The 22,780-nt window shown below is 38.2% G+C and overlaps 1 protein-coding gene across 1 annotated transcript in view; it reads right to left on the minus strand.

Moving 5' to 3' along the window:
• The window catches only part of CCDC66 (coiled-coil domain containing 66), a 77,646-nt gene that overhangs the window by 16,315 nt on the left and 38,551 nt on the right, over window positions 1–22,780 (minus strand). Inside the window, 5 exon segments of the mRNA XM_090284002.1 lie at window positions 13,630–13,755; window positions 14,243–14,387; window positions 18,925–19,086; window positions 19,505–19,589; window positions 19,793–20,034. Coding sequence (XP_090140128.1) covers window positions 13,630–13,755; window positions 14,243–14,387; window positions 18,925–19,086; window positions 19,505–19,589; window positions 19,793–20,034 — 760 coding nt within the window.

Genomic DNA, 22,780 nt, shown 5'->3' on the forward strand with positions numbered 1-22,780 from the left:
CCCTTCTCTCCCCTTAGCATGTCTCCCCGCATCCTATTCTTTGTTAATTTTTTAATTTTAAGTTCTCTCCCTTTCCTTCCTATTCCCTTCTTCCAATCCCCTTCCCTCCCCCTATCCTCATCCTCCCTCCGTTTCCTTTCTCTCTCTCTCCTTTCTCTGCGTTAAGCACCTTCAATTTTATTAAATTTTTCTTTATTTTGTCCCCCTTCAGTCTACATTCGTTTTTCTTTCATCCCTTGCCCTTATTTTCCTTCTCTCCCTATATTCTCTCTCTTTCTCTCTCCCTATTCCACTTTATATTCTAATCTTTTAATATTCAAATTATAATTCTAATCTATCCCCCTCTCCCTTCACCCTCCCATTCTTAACCCTTCTCTCTTTCCACCCCATCCCCTCACTTCTTTCTCTCCCTCTTGTATTTCTCTCCTTCATCCTATTTTTTGTCAACTCCTCAATTTCAATCTTTCCCTCCCTAATATCTCCTCTTCCTCCTGATTTCCTTCCCTCCTCCGTGTTCTTTCCCTCCCCCATCCTCTTGCTTTCCCATCTCTTATTCCTCTCTCTCTATATTCTCTCTTTCTCTCTATCTTGCAATTTTATGTTTTAATCTCCTAATCTTTTTTTATAATATGTAATTTAAAAAATATTTTAATCCAGTCCTCCCTCTTCTCCCTCCCCTTCTTCTTTCGTTCTCTCTCCTACCCTTCTCTTCTCTACTTTCTCTCTCTCTTTCCTCTCTCCCCTCCTGTCTTGCTATTTTCTACTCTGTATTTTTATTCTTGAAAAATTCTTTCTCAATCTGTTTCCTACCTTCTAACCTCCTCAGCCCTCTCCTTCAATTTCTGTCTGTCTGTCTGTCTGCCTGGATGTCTGTTGTGTCTATCCTCCCTTCCACGCTAATCATATAGCATATACCGATTATATAATCCTAATACTATACACTTGCACCCCTGGCTGGTTTGGCTCAGTGGATTGAGCGTCGGCCTGCGAGCTAAGTGTCGCTGGTTCGATCTTCCAGTCAGGGCACATCAGAGAAGGAGAACTCTGACTCCAAAAAACCTCCGCTGCCTTGCGGCATACCTCTTCAGGGGAAAGGCTAAGGGAGTAAACCCCGACAGAAAATCCGGAGCCGGAGTCCCTAAGGCGGTTTGACGTTGTAGTCAACACCGGCAACTCCTGCGGCGCACCTGAAGCCAAGCTGTATTGACTCCGTCTTTCCCTTGGACCCTTCAGCTGCGAAGAGAGGGGGGTCTGCTGCATGGGCAACAGCAGACCCTCCATATCACCCTGCCCAGGCTCTGTAGCTTCAGCTTCACTGGAGAGAACACTCCAGCGTCATCGTAAGATGTCGATTCAACACAGGAGGAGACAGATACCGTGTCACTCCCGAGTCGGACTGCACAGCCATTCTCGGCGGTGCAGATAGACTCTTAAGAAGCTACACCATCGTCTCTCGAGACGGACGGCTGGCCGACGACGACACTTGCACTTTCTCACTCCACACTGTAACCCTCTCCTCTTTTTCAAACATACAGTGTAAATGTTAATTGCTGTCTTACATAACCTTGATCCCAATTGCTAATATTATTACTCTATCAACTTCCAGCTCAAAAATTACCCTTCCCTCATTTAAAACAACTCCTATCTGTTTCTCCTATGAAATGAGTCCCAATATCTCCACAAGTATATTAATACGGGCTCATTTGCAGCCTATAGTGAGATTGTAGTTGGTGGAGATAGTGGAGGGTGTGGGTTTCTTGCCTGGATTGTGTGATTATGTTTTAGCAGCACCTACACAAAAGATCTCAAGACAAGGTGGACAGAGTGACTCTCAATCAACTAACCAGAGAAAAAGATCCACCAAAGAGTAGCTGAAATACAACCAGACAGATTAAAGAAATAACATCAAAAACAACACAGATGGAGATCCAAGAGGGTGGAGGAGTAAGTGGAAGCTACACTAACCTCCTCCCAGGACCAGCCAGTGCTGACTCAGCCCCAGTACAGCAGACAGACCATTTCCTCCAAGTGGCGTCAGACTAAGGGGAAATAAAAGCCCTGCCTACAGGAATTAAGCTGCCGCTGCCACACTCACGGTCCTTAAGCCTGACGGTTCATCACAGATTCAGTAGATTAACAACTAAAGAAGACAGACAAAGGCAGTAGATCACTGGAAGTCTCCAATACGCTGCCTAGGGCCAGTATGGTACATGATCTGAGGCTACCAGAGGCAGATCCAGGAAGAGCAGATCATTCTAAGAAGCACCAACAAACAATAGGAGTCACAAAAATGGGGAGACAGAGAAACAACCCCCCATCAAAAGGAAAGGTAGAATCCCCAGAGAGAGTGCTAAATGAAATAGAGGGGAGCAAAATATCAGATATGGAATTCAAAACATGGATTATGGAGAAGCTGAATGAGCTCAACGGAAACTACAAAGAACTCCAGGGAAACTACAAGGAACTCCAGAAAAACTACAAGGAACTCACAGAGAATTACACGAGCATGAAAAAGGACATAGAAGCTATCAATAAGAGCCAGGAGGAAATGAAGAATACGATCTCTGAATTGAAGAACACAGTAGAAGGAACTAAAAGCAGGCTAGAGGAAGCAGAAGATCGGATCAGTGAGCTGGAGGACAACGTACACAAAAACTCCCAATGTAACAAAATGAAAAAAGACTGAACAAGACTGAAGAGGTTCTAAGACAGCTGCAGGACAACATGAAACGTAATAATATCCGTATCATAGAAATACCAGAAGGAGAACAAGAAGAGCAAGGGATAGAAAACCTCTTTGAAAAACTAATGACAGAAAACTTCCCTCACATGAGGAGAGAAAGAGTCACACAAGTCCAGGAAGCACAGAGGGTCCCAATGAAGATGAACCCCAACAGGCACACTTCAAGACACATCATAATTAAAATGGCAACATTCAAAGACAAAGAGAGAATCCTAAAAGCAGCGAAAGAAACAACTAATAACATACAAGGGAGCTCCAATAAGGCTATCATCAGATTTCTCAGCAGAAACACTACAAGCCAGAAGGGAATGGCAAAAAATATTCCAAACAATGAAAAACAAAGGCCTACAACCTAGAATACTATGCCCAGCAAAGCTCTCATTCAAAATGGAGGGTGAAATAAGGAGCTTCCAAGACAAAAGAAGGCTAAAAGAATATATCTACACCAAACCAGCAATGCAAGAGATGCTAAAGGGTCTGCTTTAAGAAGATAAAGAAAGAGAGACAGAGAAGAATATGAGTACAAAGGGGAAAAATGACAATGAATAAGTACTTATCAGTAATAACCTTAAATGTAAATGGATTAAACGCTCCAATTAAAAGACATAGGGTAGCTGAATGGATTAGAAAGAATGACCCACATATATGCTGTCTACAAGAGACCCACCTTAGAACAAAAGATCTACACAGACTGAAAGTAAAGGGATGGAAAAAAGTATTTCAAGCAAATGGACATGAAAAAAAAGCCGGGGTAGCAATACTTATATCAGACAAAACAGATTTCACAGCAAAGTCCATAAAAAGAGACAAAGAAGGGCATTTCATAATACTTAAGGGAAAAATCCATCAAGAAGATATAACCCTTATAAATATATATGCACCCAACTTAGGAGCACCCAAATATATAAGGAAAATTTTGAAAGACTCCAAGAAAGATATAGACAGCAACACACTCATAGTAGGGGACTTTAACACCCCATTGTCAACAATGGACAGATCTTTGAAGCAAAGAAACACCAAAAGTATCGAGGCACTGAACAACACTCTAGATCAAATGGACTTAGTCGATATATATAGAAGTTTTCACCTCAAAGAAGCAAAATATACATACTTCTCAAGTGCACATGGAACATTTTCAAAGATAGACCACATGGTAGGACACAAAACAAGCCTCAACAAATTCAAAAAAACTGAAATTATGTCAAACATCTTCTCAGATCACAATGGCTTAAAATTGGAAATCAACCTCAAGGAAAAAACTCAAAAACATTCAAACTCATGGGGAATGAATAACATGCTATTAAATAATGAATGGGTTAACAAGGACATCAAGGAAGAAATCAAAAAGTTTCTGGAAACTAATGATAATGAACACACAACAACCCAAAACCTATGGGATACAGCGAAAGCAGTCCTGAGAGGAAAGTTCATAGCAATACAGGCCTACCTAAAAAAGCTAGAAGAATCTCTAATAAAAAATTTAACCCTACAGCTACAAGAACTAGAGAAAGAACAACAAGCAAAGCCCAGATCAAGTAGAAGGAAGGAAATCATCAAGATCAGAGCAGAATTAAATGACATAGAGTCTAAACTAACAATTCAAAAGATCAACAAAAGTAGGAGCTGGTTCTTTGAAAAGATAAACAAAATTGACAAGCCTTTAAGCAGGCTCATCAAGAAAAAAAGAGAGAGGACCCAAATAAATAAAATCAGAAATGAAACAGGAGAAATCACAACTGATACAACAGAAATACAAAGGATTATAAGAAATTATTACGAACAATTGTATGGCAAGAAATTTGACAACCTAGAGGAAATGGACAAATTCCTGGAAACCTATAGTCTTCCCAAACTGAATCAAGAAGCATAAAGTCTGAATAGACCAATAACAGCTAGTGAAATTAAAGCAGTAATCAAAAAACTCCCAGCACACAAAAGCCCTGGACCGGATGGCTTCACAAGTGAATTCTACAAAACATTTAGTATCCTCCTCAGACTATTCCAAAAGATACAAGAAGAGGGAAGACTCCCAAACTCGTTCTATGAAGCCAGCATAACCCTAATTCCAAAACTAGGTCAAGACACAACAAAGAAAGAAAACTACAAGCCAATATCGCTGATGAATATAGATGCTAAAATCCTCAACAAAATATTGGCAAACCGGATCCAGCAACACATTAGAAAGATCATACACCACGATCAAGTAGGATTCATCCCAGGGATGCAAGGATGGTTTAATATTCACAAATCAATAAACATAATACACTACATAAACAAAATGAAAGACAAAAACCACATGATCATATCAATAGATACAGATAAGGCATTTGATAAATTACAACACCCATTTATGATAAAAACTCTCAGCAAAATGGGAATAGAGAGAGCATACCTCAACATAATAAAGGCCATATACGAGAAACCTGAAGCCAACATCATACTCAATGGGCAAAAACTGAGAGCATTCCCCCTGAGATCAGGAACAAGACAAGGATGTCTGCTCTCTCCACTCCTATTCAACATAGTCTTGGAAGTTCTAGCCACAGCAATCAGACAAGAAAGAGAAATAAAAGGCATCCAAATTGGAAAAAAGTAAAACTGTCATTATTTGCAGATGACATGAAAGTGTACATAGAAAACCCTATAGACTCCACAAAAAAACTACTCAACCTAATAAGTGAATTCGGCAAAATAGCAGGATACAAAGTCAATATTAAGAAATCGAAGGCATTTTTATACACCAACAATAAAAACTCAAGAGACAGAAATTGAAAGAAAAATTCAATTTACCATAGCAACAAGAAAAATAAAATACCTAGGAATAAACTTAACCAAGGAAGTAAAAGACCTGTACTCAGAAAACTACATAACACTGAAGAAAGAAATTAAAGAAGATACAAATAAATGGAAGCATATACCATGCTCATGGATGGGAAGAATCAACATCATTAAAATGTCCATACTACCCAAAGCAATTTATAGATTCAATGCAATCCCTATTAAAATACCAGCAACATATTTCACAGACCTAGAACAAATACTTCAAAAATTTATATGGAACCAAAAAAGAGCCCGAACAGCCACAGCAATTTTGAGGAAGAACACAGTAGGAGGAATCACAATACCTGATATCAAACTATACTACAAGGCCACGGTAATCAAAACAGTCTGATACTGGCATAAAAACAGACATAAAGGTCAATGGAACAGAATAGAGAGCCCGGAACTAAACCCAGGTTCATATGGTCAACTAATATTTGACAAAGGGGGAAACAACATCAAATGGAGTGAAAAGAGCCTCTTCAACAAATGGTGTTGGGAGTACTGGACATGGACATGCAAAAAAATGAAACTAGACCATCAACTTACAGCATACACCAGAATAAACTCAAAATGGATCAAAGACTTAAATGTAAGCTGTGATACCATAAAAGTCCTAGAGGAAAAAATAGGCAGGAAAATTTCAGATATCCCACGTAGCAACGTTTTTACTGATATATCTCCTAAGGCAAGGGAAATAAAGGAAAGAATAAACAAATGGGACTACATCAAACTAAAAAGTTTCTGCTCAGCTAAAGAAAACATCAGCAAGATGAAAAGGAAACCAAACATATGGGAAAATATATTTGCCAATGACATCTCAGACAAGGGACTGATCTCCAAAATATATAAAGAACTCATACAACTCAACACCAAGAAGACAGACAACCCAATTAAAAAAATGGGCCAAGGACCTGAACAAACACTTCTCCAAAGAAGACATACAGAGGGCCCATAGACATATGAAAGAATGCTCAACATCACTAGCCATCAGAGATGCAAATAAAAACCACAATGAGATACCATCTCACACCAGTCAGAATGGCCATCATCAACAAATCAACAAACAACTTGTGCTGGAGAGGATGCGGAGAAATGGGAACCCTGGTGCATTGCTGGTGGGAATGCTGACTGGTGCAGCCACTATGGAAAACAATTTGGAATTTCCTCAAAAAACTAAAAATGGAACTGCCTTTTGAACCAGCAATTCCATTGCCAGGATTATATCCGAAGAACCCTGAAACACCAATTCAAAAGAACCCATGCACTCCAATGTTCATAGCAGCACTATTTACAACAGCCAAGTGCTGGAAACAACCTAAATGCCCATCTGTAGATGAGTGGATCAAAAAACTGTGGTACATTTACACAATGGAGTTCTATGTAGCAGAAAGAAAGAAGGAACTTCTACCATTTGCAACAACATGGATGGAACTAGAGAGAATTATGCTTAGCGAAATAAGCCAGACAACAAAAGAAAAATACCTTATGCTATCACCTATTACAGGAAACTAATGAACAACACAAACAAATGAGCAAAATTGAACCAGAGGTATGTAAACAAGAAGTAGACTAACAGTAACAAGGGGGGAGGGGGGAGGGAGAGAAGGGGGTAAGAAGGGGAAGGGTCAAGTCAAAAAACATGTATAAATGACCCATGGACATGGGCGACTGAGTGGGGACTGAATGTGGGGGAAGGGAGGGGCAGGGTGCAGGGAAGCAAGAGGGGGAAAAATGTGAGACAACTGTAATGGAAAAACAAACAAAAATTTTTTTTAGTGGGGGAAAAATGAAAATATGAAGAATGGAAATGCCAGTTCAGTGAATATTAGGACAAAGATTTTCCTTCACGTTGTATATTTTTCTCCCTATTTGATCCCTCCAGAGTTTGGCATTCTAAACAAGTAAGTAATGACATAAGTTTCTTTGCATAGAACTAATAAGACCAGTTGTTAATAGAGGTTCCTTTTCTTTTTTTTTTTTTTTTTTTTTGCCAAGTCTTTGACTGGAATGTCAAGCCTAAAGGAGACGTACTTGGGCTCAGGTTGTTACCAAAAAGCCCTTAGGAACTGAGAATGACTTTCAAAGGTAATAAAAGCTCGTGAGATAAAAGGCCTGGTACCATGGTTGGTTGTGCGGTCCACAGCAATCTTTCCAAGGAAGGAACGAAGGTTGTTTTCCTGAAAGATGGCTAGAAGGGACCTTAAGGCACAATGAAAGACCAGAAAAACTTGGAAAGGACAGGTGTATACAGGCAAGGATGAATGCCAGGTATGTGGCTCAGCTTCTGTGCTCTGAAGAGCAGACTGAGGGTCACCCTAAATGTTCCTTGGGTAAGTTCCAGCAAAGTAGAACTAAAGATCATAAGTGATCATTTGCTGCTCTTGTTATGTTTATGCAAATGAACAGGATAAATTAAAAATGGACTTAATGTGGTCCCTTTAAAGACAAGGAGCGTAATCTTAGGGAGAAAAATCATTATTCAAGGAAAATCCCAATGATCAGTAGTAGACTATAAAGTAGGGCAACTAACCGTCTTAAAAGTTTCTTCTCATTTAAAATATGGTTTCACTTGAAAATTAAACCATGTCTGTGATATCATCAAAGATATTCAAGTTACAGGCAAGTAGAATGTCAAGTGCCTTGCAACTGGATGTCTTCCCAATAAGACAGTCTTACAGATTTAGAGACTTGTTTGTGGGTTATGTTACATAAATTAACATGTGTTTTTTGTTTTCAAAGGGCATAAGCCTCTGACTGCATTACCTGAGTGATTGTCTGTACGCATAAGCCTCACTTAATCCTCTCTGCAGCGCTGCCTCCTGAGACTCAACGGTTTGGCTGAACTAAATGGCTGGGTTGGTGAAGAATGGGGTGGTCTGTGGGCTTCACTTTAAAACTGGTTTCTCTTTTCTATCCTAATGGCTTGGACAGAAAGGGCCCAGAGGTCTGAGAGGGGGGAAACCTAAAATATTTCCCTCAGCCCAAACTAAGTATAATGGGCAAAAGGGTTTTGGACAGGCGAGATTTGCCTAGCAAACCTTCCTCCAAAGAAGCCCTTTCTTTTTTTTTTTTTTTCTCCTAATGTGGAACATTGAAAAATTAATCCCTGACTTTTGTCATCTAGTAGTTATGGATTGAATGATGTCTTTTAACCCTTTTCGCCAAATCTGTTGCCCCCTGAACACAACAAGGATGCCAGCCTGTTAAACCAAGCACGCCGTTGTCCGGAGACAGCCAACTGACCTGGAGTCTGCACGATCCTTCCCCGTGTGGGAAGGCCACCCTCCCTTCCACACCCCAACTATTATTTGGGATTTCTGGACCCAAGGGTAGGTAGGACGACGACCATGTCCAGCTTGAAGCAGCTAGAGGAGCTTGAGACCTTCGCCCGTTGTCCTTTACAAGATTACAAAGGGTCTTAATATCTGAGAGGGAGGGATAGTTATTTTTTATGAACCATGGGTATGGACTTGGGGGGGGGGATTGCTGGGGGAGAGGGATGCTGGGTGGAGGGGAGTAAAGGGGAGAAAATTGGAACTATTGTAACAATATAATCAATAAAATACATTAAAAAAAACTATGACTTGATAGGCTTAAGTGACTTCTTCTGAATAAAGACTCATTTCATTAAAAAAACAACAAAAAACTATACTATAAAGCAATAGTAATCGAACAGTATGGTACTGGCATAAAACAAACACATAGATCAATAAAGCAGAATAGGGAGCCCAGATATAAACCTACCCATACACAATCAATTGATTTACAATAAATTAACCAAGATTTTACAATGAGGAAAGGCCAGTCTCTTCAATATTTGGTGTTGAGGAAACCGGCCAGCCAAATACAAAGAAATAAAACTGGACTAGTATCTTATCTCATATACAAAAATTAAATCTAAATTGATTAAAGGCTCAATTATAAGACCTGAAACCATAAAACTCCGGGACAGCATAGGTGGTAAAACTCCTTGACATCAGTCATGGCGCTTGTTTTTGGATCTGATACCAAAAGCAAAAGTAACAAAAGTAAACAAGTAGGACTTCATCAAACTATAAAGCTTCTGCCAGCAAAGGAAACTATCAATAAAATGAACAGGAACCTAGTGAGTGGAAGAAAAATATCGTAAATTACAAGAACTCATAAAACACAGAGAAAGAAACCTACAATCCAATAAAAAATGGGCAGAAAATCTAAACTGGCATTTTTCCAAAGATGACATACAGATGGCCAACAGATACATAAAAAGATATTTAACATCACTAAAAACAAGGGAAGTGCAAATAAACACCACGAGATATCACCATATACCTGTTAGAATATCTATTATCAAAAAGACAAGAAATAGGTGTTGAAAAGGATGTGAAGAAAAGAGAAACCTTGTGAACTGCTGGTGGGAATAAAGACTGGTACAGCCACTATGGAAAGCAGTATGGAGATACCTCAAAAAATTAAAAATGGACCTGCCCTTTTACTCAGCAATCCCACTTCTGGGAATGTTTCTGAAGGAACCCAAAACACTTAATGCAAAAGAACATATGCAGCATTATTTAAATAGCTAAGACATGGAAGCAACTTAAGTGCCCATGGATAAATGAACAGCTAAAGAAATTTAGTATGTATGTGTATATATGAATGTATATAGAAATGTGAGATACACACAATGGAATATTATTCAGCCATAAAAAAAATTTGACATTTGAGTCAACATGGAAGGACCCTGAGGGCATGACGCTAAGTGAAAGACAAATACCATATATTCTCACTTATATGTGGCATCTTAAAAAACAAAACAAAACAGCTCATAGATACAGAGAACAGATGGGTGCGGAAGGGGAAGTGAGTGAAATTGGTGAAGGGGGTCAGAAGAAACAAACTACCAGTTACAAAATAAGACATGGAGACATAATGTACAGCATGATTGTTACTGGTAGGTAAGCCCATACTCTTGCCCTGCCCCTTCTCAGTTAACCAAGGTGCCTCTATGAGTAGGGCATAGAGCTGATTAGAGGCTCAGCTGATAGCAGCATTTCAGCTGTTTGACTACGTGGCCCAGAGGTGGCAGGAACCCTGGTGGACACCTCAAGTGGCAGGGCACTGCCTCCCCAAGTGAGAGTGGTGGTTGGGTCTAGCTGAAGCAAAGCATTAGGAGATGGCGGAGCCACCTCAGCGAGCTCTGAGGCCTCATGGGCAAGGAAGCTGGGCAGCCTTGAATGCGTCAGTCAGGGGAGTCCTCCTACTAGCTGGGATGACAGCAGGGGAAGGTTCTTATACTGAGTGTGCTGATAGCTGGAAATATGAATGGACATGGCCCAAGTACATGGGGAAAGTTGGAAGGATGAATAGATGGAGCCCAAGCGTGCTAAGGACTAAAGGAATGAATGGATAGGACCCGAAAGTGCCATGAGCTAGAAAGATGAATGGATAGGGCCCCCAGTGCACTGAAAGCTAGAAATACAACTGAATAAAGGGAAAATCCTTTGTCCCCACCCTTCCAGGACTGGATTGGGGTGGAACCAGGGGAAGGCAGGCACATGCGCCATATGAGTCAGAATGGCAGCAGGGTGTGGTCCTAGATAAAAGAGGCCTGTCAGTCTAGCCTGGGGAAACAAGGGATTGGTTGGGAGATGAACTCACCACAGCACCTGAAAGTTTAGGGAGTTAATTGGTCATCCTGAGAAAGCACCTGGTGCATCCCACACCCAACACGGATGTAAGTCCCAGGAGAACAAAGAAATGCTCTCTCTCTTGCTCACTGCTTGCTGCTCAGGACCCACACTTGGGACAGTGCACTGGTCTGTCCTCTCCATGGGCCATGTGGCCTCTGTAGTTGTGTGGCCCATAGCCTCCAGGATGGAAGCTCGTTTACTAGTGTGTTCATGTACTCTCTCATCTGGGAACATGTGACCTTACAGACCTAGCAGCATTATGGCCATGACCATACTGGCTCCACATGCAGCCTTCTGGAGGGCGTCTGAAGCCAGAAAGCAGCTGGGAACAAGCTACGCTACCTGGATGATCACTTAGCAGCCACCTGGAGGCTCCAAAGGACAATACTTTGAAATGGAGCAGGAACTCTGGGCATTGCCCTTTGTTCTGGTCTTGCTAAGAACAGGTTTCTCAGAGGAGATGAGCTATGAGATGGAGAGTCCCCCATTCTCCAAGATGGCACAACATACAAATTAAACCTCTTTGCTTTTGCATCAGCACCTGCCTCGAGTTTGGCTTTTGTTTCAGCAGGCAGCTGAACCTCCACTGTATTTTTTTTTTTTTTTTCAGTAACATGGTGACTACACCTGACCTTGAACAATGTGAAGGTTAGGGGTACTATTTTCTTGCATAACTGAAACTCTATATGTAACTGCAATTGGCCCTCCACATTCATAGATTCCCAACTGTGGACTAACCCTTGAACAATAGGAATTTGAACTGCATGGGTCAACTTAAATACACAGGTCAATTGAAAAAAAAAACCCACACATAATTGGTTGGACCAGTGCAGTTCAAACCCATGTTGTTCAAGGGTCAACTGTATTAATTAATAATACTGTATTCCCTGGCCTGGTGGCTCAGTTGGTTGGAGTGCTGTCCCATACAACAAAAAGTTGTGGGCTCATCCCCTGTCAGGGCACATACCTAGGTTGTGGGTTCTATTGGCAGTAAGAGAACATACAGGAAGCAACCAACTGATGTTTCTCTCTCACATGGATTTTTTTTTTCTCTCTCTATCTCTAAAATCAATAAAATCAGGTGAGGTTTGAAAAAGAATAATAATAAAAATATTGTACTGAGTATTTGTAAGTTGGTAATAATAAATCTTAAAAGTTCTCATCAAAAGAAAAAAACTTTGTAACGGTATGGTGATAAATGTTAACTAGACTACTTGTGGTAATCATTTTGAAATACATACAAATATTATATCATGATGTTGTACATCTGAAACTAATGTCACATGTCAACTATACCTTGAATGAAAAAATTGAAAAAGTAAAGAGATTGCCTGGAAGATATTTAAAAAAAAAAAAAAAAAAAAAGGAAGATTTCCCAGACAGGTAAATGGAGGCCTGAAAGAATTCATAAGCATGAAGACCTATAATCATGGTACCCAATATGGGTATCACCTTCTTATTACCTATGTAAAAAATTTAAATGAGCATGTGAAAATATGCTCAACATCATTAGTCACAGAAAAATGCAAATCAAAAACACAATGAGAAACCACTTTACAACCAGAAGAATAATTGTGAATGAGGATAAGAGTAATTGGGAATCTCATACATTGTGGGTGGAAAATATAAAATGGTACAGCTGCTTTGGGAAACAGTTTGGTAGTTCCTCTAAGTGCTAAACATAGTTACTATATGGCTTAGCAATGCTACTCATTTCCTCTAAGATACCTGAAAATTTATGTCTCTAACAATAGCTTGTATATGAATGTTCATAACTACATACTCATAATAGCCAAAAAGTAGAAGTAACCCAAATGCCCATTAAATGATAAAGGGCTAAACTGTGGGATATCCATAAAATGAATATTATTCAGTGATAAAAATGAAGTATTAACACACGATACAATGTGGATGAACTTCAAAACATTATGCTAAGTAAAAAAAGTCCAGACACAAAAGACCATACATTAGGTATGATTCCAATTATATGAAATGTCTGGAATAGGCAAATCTAGAGACAGAAAGTAGATTAGTGGTTGCCTAGGAATGGAGAGGAGGGAGGAAATGGAGAATGACTGTTGATGGGTACTGGATTTCTTTTTGGAATGATAAAAAATTCATTGTAATGATGGTTGTACCACTTGAATATAAAAGTTAAACTGAACTCTAAAACAACACTGAATTGTAAAAAGGGTTAATTTCATACTATGTGAATTATACTTCAATAAAGTTGTTACAGAGAACTAAAAAAATCAAAACATTCCTTTACTTTTTAACTTACTGAAAATCTTCATTTCCTTTAATTTTTTAAACTTTAAATAACTGAATTTAATTCCAATTCTGACTTTAATTTTACGTAAATTTTAAACCAAATAACAATTTCTAAACAAATACCTGTTTGCACACCAGTATCCTTCTTAGGAGAGTTCATAGAACTGATACACGTACTTATTTTACCACTGACTTCATCCAAGCCATGTCTTGAATATGAAATGTTAGATTCATTAAATCCCACTTGTACTGTATCAAATGGCAAGAGAAATAAATCTGATAAAATGATAGTTGAAGAATAGTAACAGAAATTATGAGTAGCAGCAACTAAGTATGAACAAGACTGTTAATTAATCAATATCAACAATGCAAAAAAATTTAGAAGGGCTAACCTAACATTTCTTACAAAAAGCTACCTGCATTCTTATCCCTTACTGAATACAGGGAGATCACTTAGTAGATGTCTCCATAAAAATGGGTACAAAAGTGTTCATTTTACCTACTGTGAGCAAAAGTAAGAATATTTGTGAAAAGATACTGAAAAGTGTAATACTATTTAGTTGTACTCTTAAGGCCACCCCCCGCCACACATGCATTACAAAGATACATTATTAGTTCAATGTCTAAAATTCCTTTAAAAATATTTAGTCCATAGGGGTGTTAAAGATATTAAAAATAGTCAACTTTTTAAAATCAACTACAAAAAATATTATAAAAATTCTAGTTAAATGCTTACTGCCAAGATTTTTAATCAATCTAGAAGTGTCATGTCCCTTTTGAGCCAATTCTCGAATTCTCTGTTCTTGTTTTAGTCTCTGTGCCAGCTCCTGTGCTCTCTGCATCGTCTGGAACAGTTCATTTGTCTTGAGAGTTATAATTTCCTACCAACAATAAAGTGCAAACATGTATTAAATTAATTATCAAATACATACAAACTTGACAACTCTCTCTCAGTAGGTATTTTCTAAGCTCCTATGTGTCAGACTGTATTCAAGATACTGGGAGTAGAACAGTCAACAGGGCAAATTCCACAATAAAATGGCATTTCATTGTGGTTTTAATTTACATTTCGCAGACTGAGCTTCCTCTTAAATATTCATTGGCTGTTTTTCTTTTGTAAAGTTGTCAAGTTCCTGTTCCAGTCTTTTGCTCATTCTTTTTTTAGTTTCTGTCTTTTTGTTTTTATAGGATTTAAATAATTTTTTTTTATTTTTCAATTACAGTGATTACACATTTATATAACTTAAAAAGTGATCATCCCGATAAGTCCAGAACCCATCTGACACCATACATAGTTTTTGCAATATTACTGATCATAGTCCCTATGTTGTACTTCATATCCTTGTGATTGTTTTTCTAACTGGCAATTTGCACACCTTAATCCCTTCCCCTTTGCACCCAACTGTCCCCCATCTGACAAATCATCAAAATATTCTCTGTATCTATGAGTCTCTTTATGTTTTTTTTGTTCATTTATTTTGTTTTTCAGATTCCACATGTAAGTGAAATCTTATGGTATGTCTTTCTCTGACTCACTCATTTCATTTAACATAATTCTAGGTCTATCCACCTTGTCACAGATGGCAAGACTCCATTCTTTTTTGTGACTAAGTAATATTCCACTACACACACACACACACACACACACACACACACACACACACACCTTTTTAAAATATCCATCTATCGATGGCCATATCTTGGCTACTGTAAATAATGTTGCAATAAACACAGAGATGCATATGACTTTTTGAATTAGTGTTTAGAGTTTCTTCAGATAAATACCTGGACATGGAATTGCTGAGTCCCTCTCTGTCTCTTGGTATAGTCTTTTTTTATAGTCTTATTTTGTCTGATATAAGTATTGCTACCCCAGCTTTTTTGTTGTTTCCAGTGCATAGAATATCTTTTTTCTATTCATTTGCTTTCAGTCTGTGTCTTTTGATCTGAAGTGGGTCTCTTGTAGGTAATATATGTATGGGTCTTGTTTTCTTATCCATTCAGCCACCCTGAATCTTTTTATTGGAGCATTTAATCTACTTACATTTAAAGTAATTATAGTTATGAACATTTTATTATTCATGTTTTTTATATTTGTACTTTTCTTTTTGTTTTTAGTGAAATCCCTTGAACATTTCTTATAATACTGGTTTGAAGATGAACTCCTTTAGTTTTTTCCTGTCTGGGAAGCTCCTTATCTGTCCTTTGCTTCTAAATGATAGCTTTGCTGGGTATTGGTTGTAGATCCTTGTTTTTCACCACTTTGAATATTCTGTGCCAATCCCTTCTAGCATGCAAGTTTCTGTTGAGAAATCAGCTGAAAGGCTTATGGGAGTTCCCTTGTAGGTAACTAACTGATTTTGCCTTGGTCCTTTTAAAAAATCTCTTTGTACTTAACCTTTGACATTTTAATTATGATGTATCTTGGTATGGGCCTCTTTGAGTTCCTTCTTTGTTTAGGACTTTCTGGCCTTCCTAGGTTTGTATGTCCATATCCTTCACCAGGTTATGGGAAGTTTTCCATCATTATTTCTTCAAATCAGTTTTCAATTTCTTGCTCTCCCTTTTCCTTCTGGTTCCCCTATAATGCAAACGTTAGTACACTTGAAGTCATCCCAGAGGCCCCTTAAACTAGCTTCATTTTTTTTTGGATTATTTTTTCTTTTTGCTGTTCTGACTCAGAGTTTTCTGCTAACTTGTCTTCCAAATCATAGATTCAATCCTCTGCTTCATCTAAATCTACTGCTGAATACCTCTAAATATTCTTCATTTCAGTTATTGGATTCTTCACTTCTGAATGATTCCTTTTTATATTTTCTATCTCCATTTTTATGTTTCCTTTCTGTTGGAGTCCTGAGATCCTCTATTCTTTCCCAAATTTCATTGAGCATCCTTATAACCAGTGTTTTGGATTCTGTATCTGATAGATTGCATGTCTCCATTTTGTTTACTTATTTTTCTGAAGTTCTGTTCTTTCATTTAGTACATGTTTCTTTGTCTCCTCATTTTGGCTGCCTCCCTGTGTTTCTTTGTATGATAGAGTTGCTGCATCTCCCAGCCTTGGTAGTGTAGCCTCATGTAGTAGGTGCCCTATGAGGCCCAGTGGCTCATTCTACCTGGTCACCTGAGCCAGATGCTCCAGGTATGTCCCCTGTGTAAGTAGAGAGTGCTCTCCTGTTGTAGCTAAGCCTTCATTGCTGTTGGCTCATCCATTGGAGGGACTGACCCTCACTGATTGGTTGTGAGGACTGGCCATGTCTACAGCAGAGGAACTGTTGTGCAGGTGTTGACCCTATGAAGCAAGATTCTCTTTAGCAGGACTCTGGTGCCTGCAGAGTCTGCCTTTTGAGTGTGTCATTTGTGGAGGTGGTTGGGTGGTGTTCTGGTGTGGTCTGAAGCTGGCCACTGGGTGTGCTGGTTCTGGAGCCTCTGGTGCAGGCCAAGGTCAGTGACTGCCTGTGCCCTGCCCAGGGCCACTTTGTATAAGATGGCTGCAACTTGTGCCAGGCATGGATGTGCGTGAGAGAGGCCAAGCAGCAAACTGAAGCAGGCTGCCACTAATGCTGGGCTTGGGGCTGCCTAGCAAGAGGTACAGAACACAGTGAGGCCAGATGCTACTTGTCTGGAGTTTGTGAACCCTTGAGAGATTTTAGGAAAGTCCATAGCATAAGCCAAGACAGGCCATTGTATGGGAAAGCCACTGGAAGCAACGTGGGTGGGCCCAAAAGTTGGTGGGGTAGGGTCTCAGAAAATTACCAGCCAGGGTTGAATGGTGTTAGCCAAGTTGATGGAGATTCAGATCTGGCATCCACTTAAGCCTGCAAGCTGGGTGTGGGTTGGGCACAATAAAGGAACAACAGTTTCTGCCAGCACTTCTGTCTGGGAAAAAGCTGTGCACCCTGCCCTTGTCTAAAACCCAGACAATTCAGTTCTACCCTGGCACTTTTCAAGCTGCTGCCCCAACGCTGGAAATCAGAGCGAGTGAGTCTGTCAGCAAGTAAGTCTGTGCATGGGCCCTGCGACTCCAGAAGACCTCCATCTTACTCCACCTCAGACCACAATCTCTGCTGGTTTCAAAGCAGAAATTTGGGTACTTCTTCCTAGCAATGGAACCGTCTGCTGGGAGCCTGGTGTGGGGCTGGAACCTCTTGCTCCTCCGGAGGACCTCCGCTGCTGAGATATCCCTCCCAGTTTTTTACCACCAAATGTAGGCATGGGAGCAGCCCATTCCATGTCTCTGCCCCTCCTACCAGTTTCCACTTGACTTCTTCTGTATATCCTTAGTTATAGGGCTTCTTCTCAGCTAGACTTTAGGTGGTTATCAACAATGGTTATTATGTAGTTATTTCATAATTTGGATGTGAACACTGGAGGAGATGAGCACAGTATTTACCTACTCCAACATTTTGACAGAAAGTCTAGTCTTTTTTACAGCTAAATTAGACCGCAAATATAAGAACACTTTTACATTTGAGTTTATACTAATAACGTTTTCAAAGTTTTTAAACCACTGGTCCATTCCATCAGAATTCTATTAAGATTAAAAATAGATTACTACGAGGTAAAACACAAGCTTTTTGGCCATTTATTGCAATTTAAAATAAGGATACTTTGATTTTTTTCATGCATGTAGTTATTTCATAAAATTAGTTGGCTCAGCTTATTCAATACTGTATAATGAAATCAAAACCCAGACCATGTGTTCCTTCATCAGCTAATTTTGGAATGAAGGCTGCAAATGGAAAAGGCAAGAAAATGATAGCTATTGGTCCTACCTCCCAATTCCAGGGGAAGTAATCTATGTCCTATTTTGTCAACCCCAAGAATCTTTGGTAACTGATGTCATTGTATGAGTTGCTTTTTGTTAGTTCAGTTTGACAGCAACATAACCTATACTGTCTATACCTCTTATTATAGGGATGCTCTTAGTCATTCAGATATCTACTCATCTCAAAAGACATTATTTAGCACAGAGGAAATCTCTAACACGGCAACAAACTATATTATCAATCCCAGCCAATCACTCTGAAAATATATACTCCTATTAACAAGAGGATATAGACAGAAGGGCCAATCATTTTTCTTAACATTTCTAAAACATTTATTAATAATCAATGCTTAGAAAACATTTAAAAACCAATAACATAGATAATTTCTGGTTGTGCTGTAGTAACTCATCTTGACTTCCTTCTTAGCAGAAGAAAAAACCCCAGGCAATAACAGCATTTGTGAACCATTTGAAATAAAGCCTCCAGATTCCTCATTAACTTTCATAAACTTCTTCACGCAAAGCTTTAATGTTTCCACATCCAGCTTCACAATTTCAAAATACATAAAAATGTTCAACTTTTGGTTATTTTTCCTTTAAGAACACATCCATCTTTACTCTAAAATGTTAGTTAGTATAGAAATACCTACTTCCTTTTGTTTTTGCTTAAGTATGTCTTCTTCATACTGCTTCTGCATCTCTTCTCGTTCCCGTGCTAAACGAAGCTCCTCTTCTTGTTCTTCCCTCTTTCTCTGCTCTTCTTGCAGCTGCTTCTTCCTACGCTTCTCTTCTACCTGGGCAGTGATGGCTTTCTAGGCATAAACAATCACATGATTATTGTCACAAATTAAAAAATAAAACCCAGGATGCATTTGTTTTGGTGTTTCTAAAATGTTTATCAGTATACAAAAAGTAATTCTAATCCTGACAGAATTCAGAAAAATTAAACTAATGAAAAAAGTATCCAATAATAAGATTTAGTTCCATTTCATATATACAACCTATATATTAAAAATCTCTTCTGCAAAGCAGGTGGCTATATTATATGACACTGTCTGATTCTCAGCATGAGTATAACTTGACTATAATGCCAGTTGAAGCAGGAATTAGATTCATCAAGGGACTGAACAGGGCCTATGCTGTAAGTTTATAATGAAATTTTAATTTATATTTACTTAAGTGTCTACTGCCCATAAATAAGGCAAAGAACAATACTTTAAAATGCAATACCTGATGTTCTAACTGTTTTTGTCGCCGCCTGTCTCGTTCTTCAATCTGAGCTGGGTCCAAGAGAGCAGTCATAGAACGAAGAAAGCTGCAAAAGAGATACATTAGCTATTTAAAACCACCAAAATATTTTTAATAAAGTACTAAATCATTTTTGTTTGGGATATATATACTAATAATTTCTACTTTAAAGAAAAAATATCAAACCAGAAATCAATTAAGATACATAAGAGTCCTAATAAAGCACACAGACTTTTTAAAATATCAATACATACTGAAGTATACACTTACTTTGTTTTTTGACTGTTTGCCATTGCCACAGGTTTTGCTATATGTTCCTCTTCTGAAGGTTCAACCTGGCTTCCAGTTGTAGGTGTATAAACACTGCTGATATCAGCCAGCTCCTGAGTGTCCGGAGAGACACAGAAGTACTCTGGTTGTTTGTGTGATGACCGAGAGGACAGTTGAGATTGAGAACCAGGATAACTCCTAAATGAATCAAAATGCACTGCCCATCTGTCGTGTTCCTCACCCTAATCGTGACAAATAAGAATCGTTAAGAATTTTTCCAATTGTTCTCACATATAAAATCTTAAATGACAATCAAACATAGTTTCTAAGTCACCACAAGCAGAATAAGCATCATAAAACTTAACAAAACTGCATTCTGTATTAATTACATATACATTTAGATAACTAGCTTGGGGGATAGGACAAATTCAAAGAATTGGGAAATTTCTAAGAAGTTCTAAAAAACTATAAAAAAAACCACATTAAATGCATTCAGTGAAAGGTTCACAAGAGTCAATGTGGAATAACTGGCATACTCTAGTCTTGTCAAATAGTTTCAGAATACTTTTAAGATTAAAAACTGAAATTCACACCTATCAGAATGGCTATCATCATGAATCAACAAACAAATTTTAGTGAGGATGTTGGGAAAAGGGAACCCTCCTGTACTGTTAGTAAAATTGCAAACTGCTGCAGCCACTATGGAAAAGTATGGAGGTTCCTCAAAAAATTAAAAACAGAACTACCTTATGACCCAGCAATTCTACTTCTGGGTATTTATCTGAAGAAATCCAAAACACTAATTTGAAGAGATATATGCATCCCTATGTTCATTGGTGCATTATTTACCATAACCAAGATATGGAAGCAACCTATATGTACCACATTGTCTTTACAACTGTAATCCTACTTTTGCCTCACCCTGTATAAGGAAATTTTCTAATGAAAAACAGAAAATTCTTTCTCCAAAACAATGAAAGGATTTCCAAAATTCTACCCTAATATTGTCTCATTTAGATTATGAAAGGAGTTATATTGATAATTTAAAATAGATGAATAGTTTTACATTTGGCTTCAAAATATAAAAATTATTGCCTTTGGACCCAGAGCCAGGAGGATAAAAGACCAATTTTCTCTACTGAATAAGAATGACTCTTTCTAGAATATCCTTCTTCTTTTCCATTTCTGCTACTTTAGCCCTATCACAATCTACGACATTTCAGTAAGAAAAATATACTGTGTCCAGATTAAGTCCTTGAATATAAGAAAGCCAAAAACAACACCAACAAAAAAATACCATAAAAATGTGTTGCTTTAATTTTATAAGTTTGATATGCTCTAACAAAAATAAAAGAATGTATTCTACTCAAATTGTCCTGAAATGCAACATTTTGTTATGTGAAATAACTTCAGGACATAATTTTAAATAGTTTGACAGAATACAATGGCAATACAGTATATCTCAAAATGTTATTGTCTGCCCTTGTTTTTACCAGAAACAAAGACAAAAGCACATAGTTTGCAACCAATGCTTTCATCAAAGGAAATTTATGCAAAAAGAAAAAAAATCTTAGTATCTCAGGTACTCCTACATATCTTAAAACAGATTTTAAAAAACCTGTCATATTTATTTGAGTCTAAAAGAACAACTTCAAAAGGAGCTCTATATTCAGGTAAGTGACTTAATCTTCTATTTCTATAAATGTTATTTTAGATGTCAAAAGGGAAAAGAAAAACATTGAACTCCTTGTCAGAAATACTCAACATTGGCACTGTATCAATCTTAGAATTCTGCAATCTGTTTCTTAAGCCTGATGTAACCAGATATGATTTCAAATTTTAGTGGCATTGCAAATTATTCAGAAAGTCAAAATTATCCTTGAAAAATTCTGAAAATTTCTCACACAATGTTTTATAGACATATATTTACAACCCAGTGAGAAATTTAATAATCAGTTCTCTCAATCTAGTCTTTAATTTCTTATTCAAGGATGTCTTACAAAACGATTACCACACACTTGCCTGCCACCTGAATAATTCATTTCATTTCTCTGACTAGGAAACTTTAATTTTTTTAAGTTGTTACCTTTATTTTGAAAGATTTATCAAATTCTCCACATCATGGTGAGAGTTTGCATGATTAGTAAGTAGCTTTTTCATGAAATGCTTGGAGGGGAACAAGTTCTCAGCCTGTGAGATCTTATCATCCCATTGACTTTAAAGTTTCTCATGATTAATAGAAAAAAAAGGGGGGCGAGGGGAGAAAAATAGGAACATGCTAGAAACCCAAGAATCCTCATGACAGCCATGCAAAACAAAGAAACAAAGAAAACAAAAAACAAACAAACAAAAAAAACTCAGAAAACAAACCAATTCACTAACTACACTTTTTCTGTTTTACAGCTTTCTATACCTCACTCTTGATTTTGGCTTTCCTGGCTCAAACAGCTTCCCAGTCCTGTCTTTACCAAAGACAGGAGAGGAGAAGCCCTGTAGGATGTGGTGATCCAATGCCATGCTCCTCCAAACCCCAAGACTTTGTGGAGTCTGGAGAACTGATGGTCTCCTGCTTACAAAAGTTTGAGCAAATAGCCTAAGGTGAATAAAACGGCCCTGGAAGATGAGGGGGGAAATGGTGATAAACTAGGTTTAAGTGAGAGCTTATATACGTTTATAACACAGCCTTGTGTTCTTTCAGTTCAAACTCAGGTAAACATGACTAGTTATCTCCTGTTCTGGTTGGTGGGTTTTCCAGAAATTTCTCCCACCACTAGTCCTCTGGTCCCAGAACCATTCTTGCCAACCTCGCATGTCTGTTACTTTCCTTTGCCCACATTCAGGCCACATGAGAAAGACCCCATCCCCAATCGACACCCTGAAATAAAATCAACACAAAAGTCTTACTTGGTGAGCATGAGTTTGAAACAGAAATAAAGAGCAAAGTTGAGATGCTATATGTGTTGAAAGCAGATGTTGAGCAGATCAAAG

Source organism: Furipterus horrens, unplaced genomic scaffold, assembly GCF_987537825.1.
Source record: "Furipterus horrens unplaced genomic scaffold, mFurHor1.1.pri manual_scaffold_7, whole genome shotgun sequence".
NCBI classification, from domain to species: Eukaryota; Metazoa; Chordata; class Mammalia; order Chiroptera; family Furipteridae; genus Furipterus; species Furipterus horrens.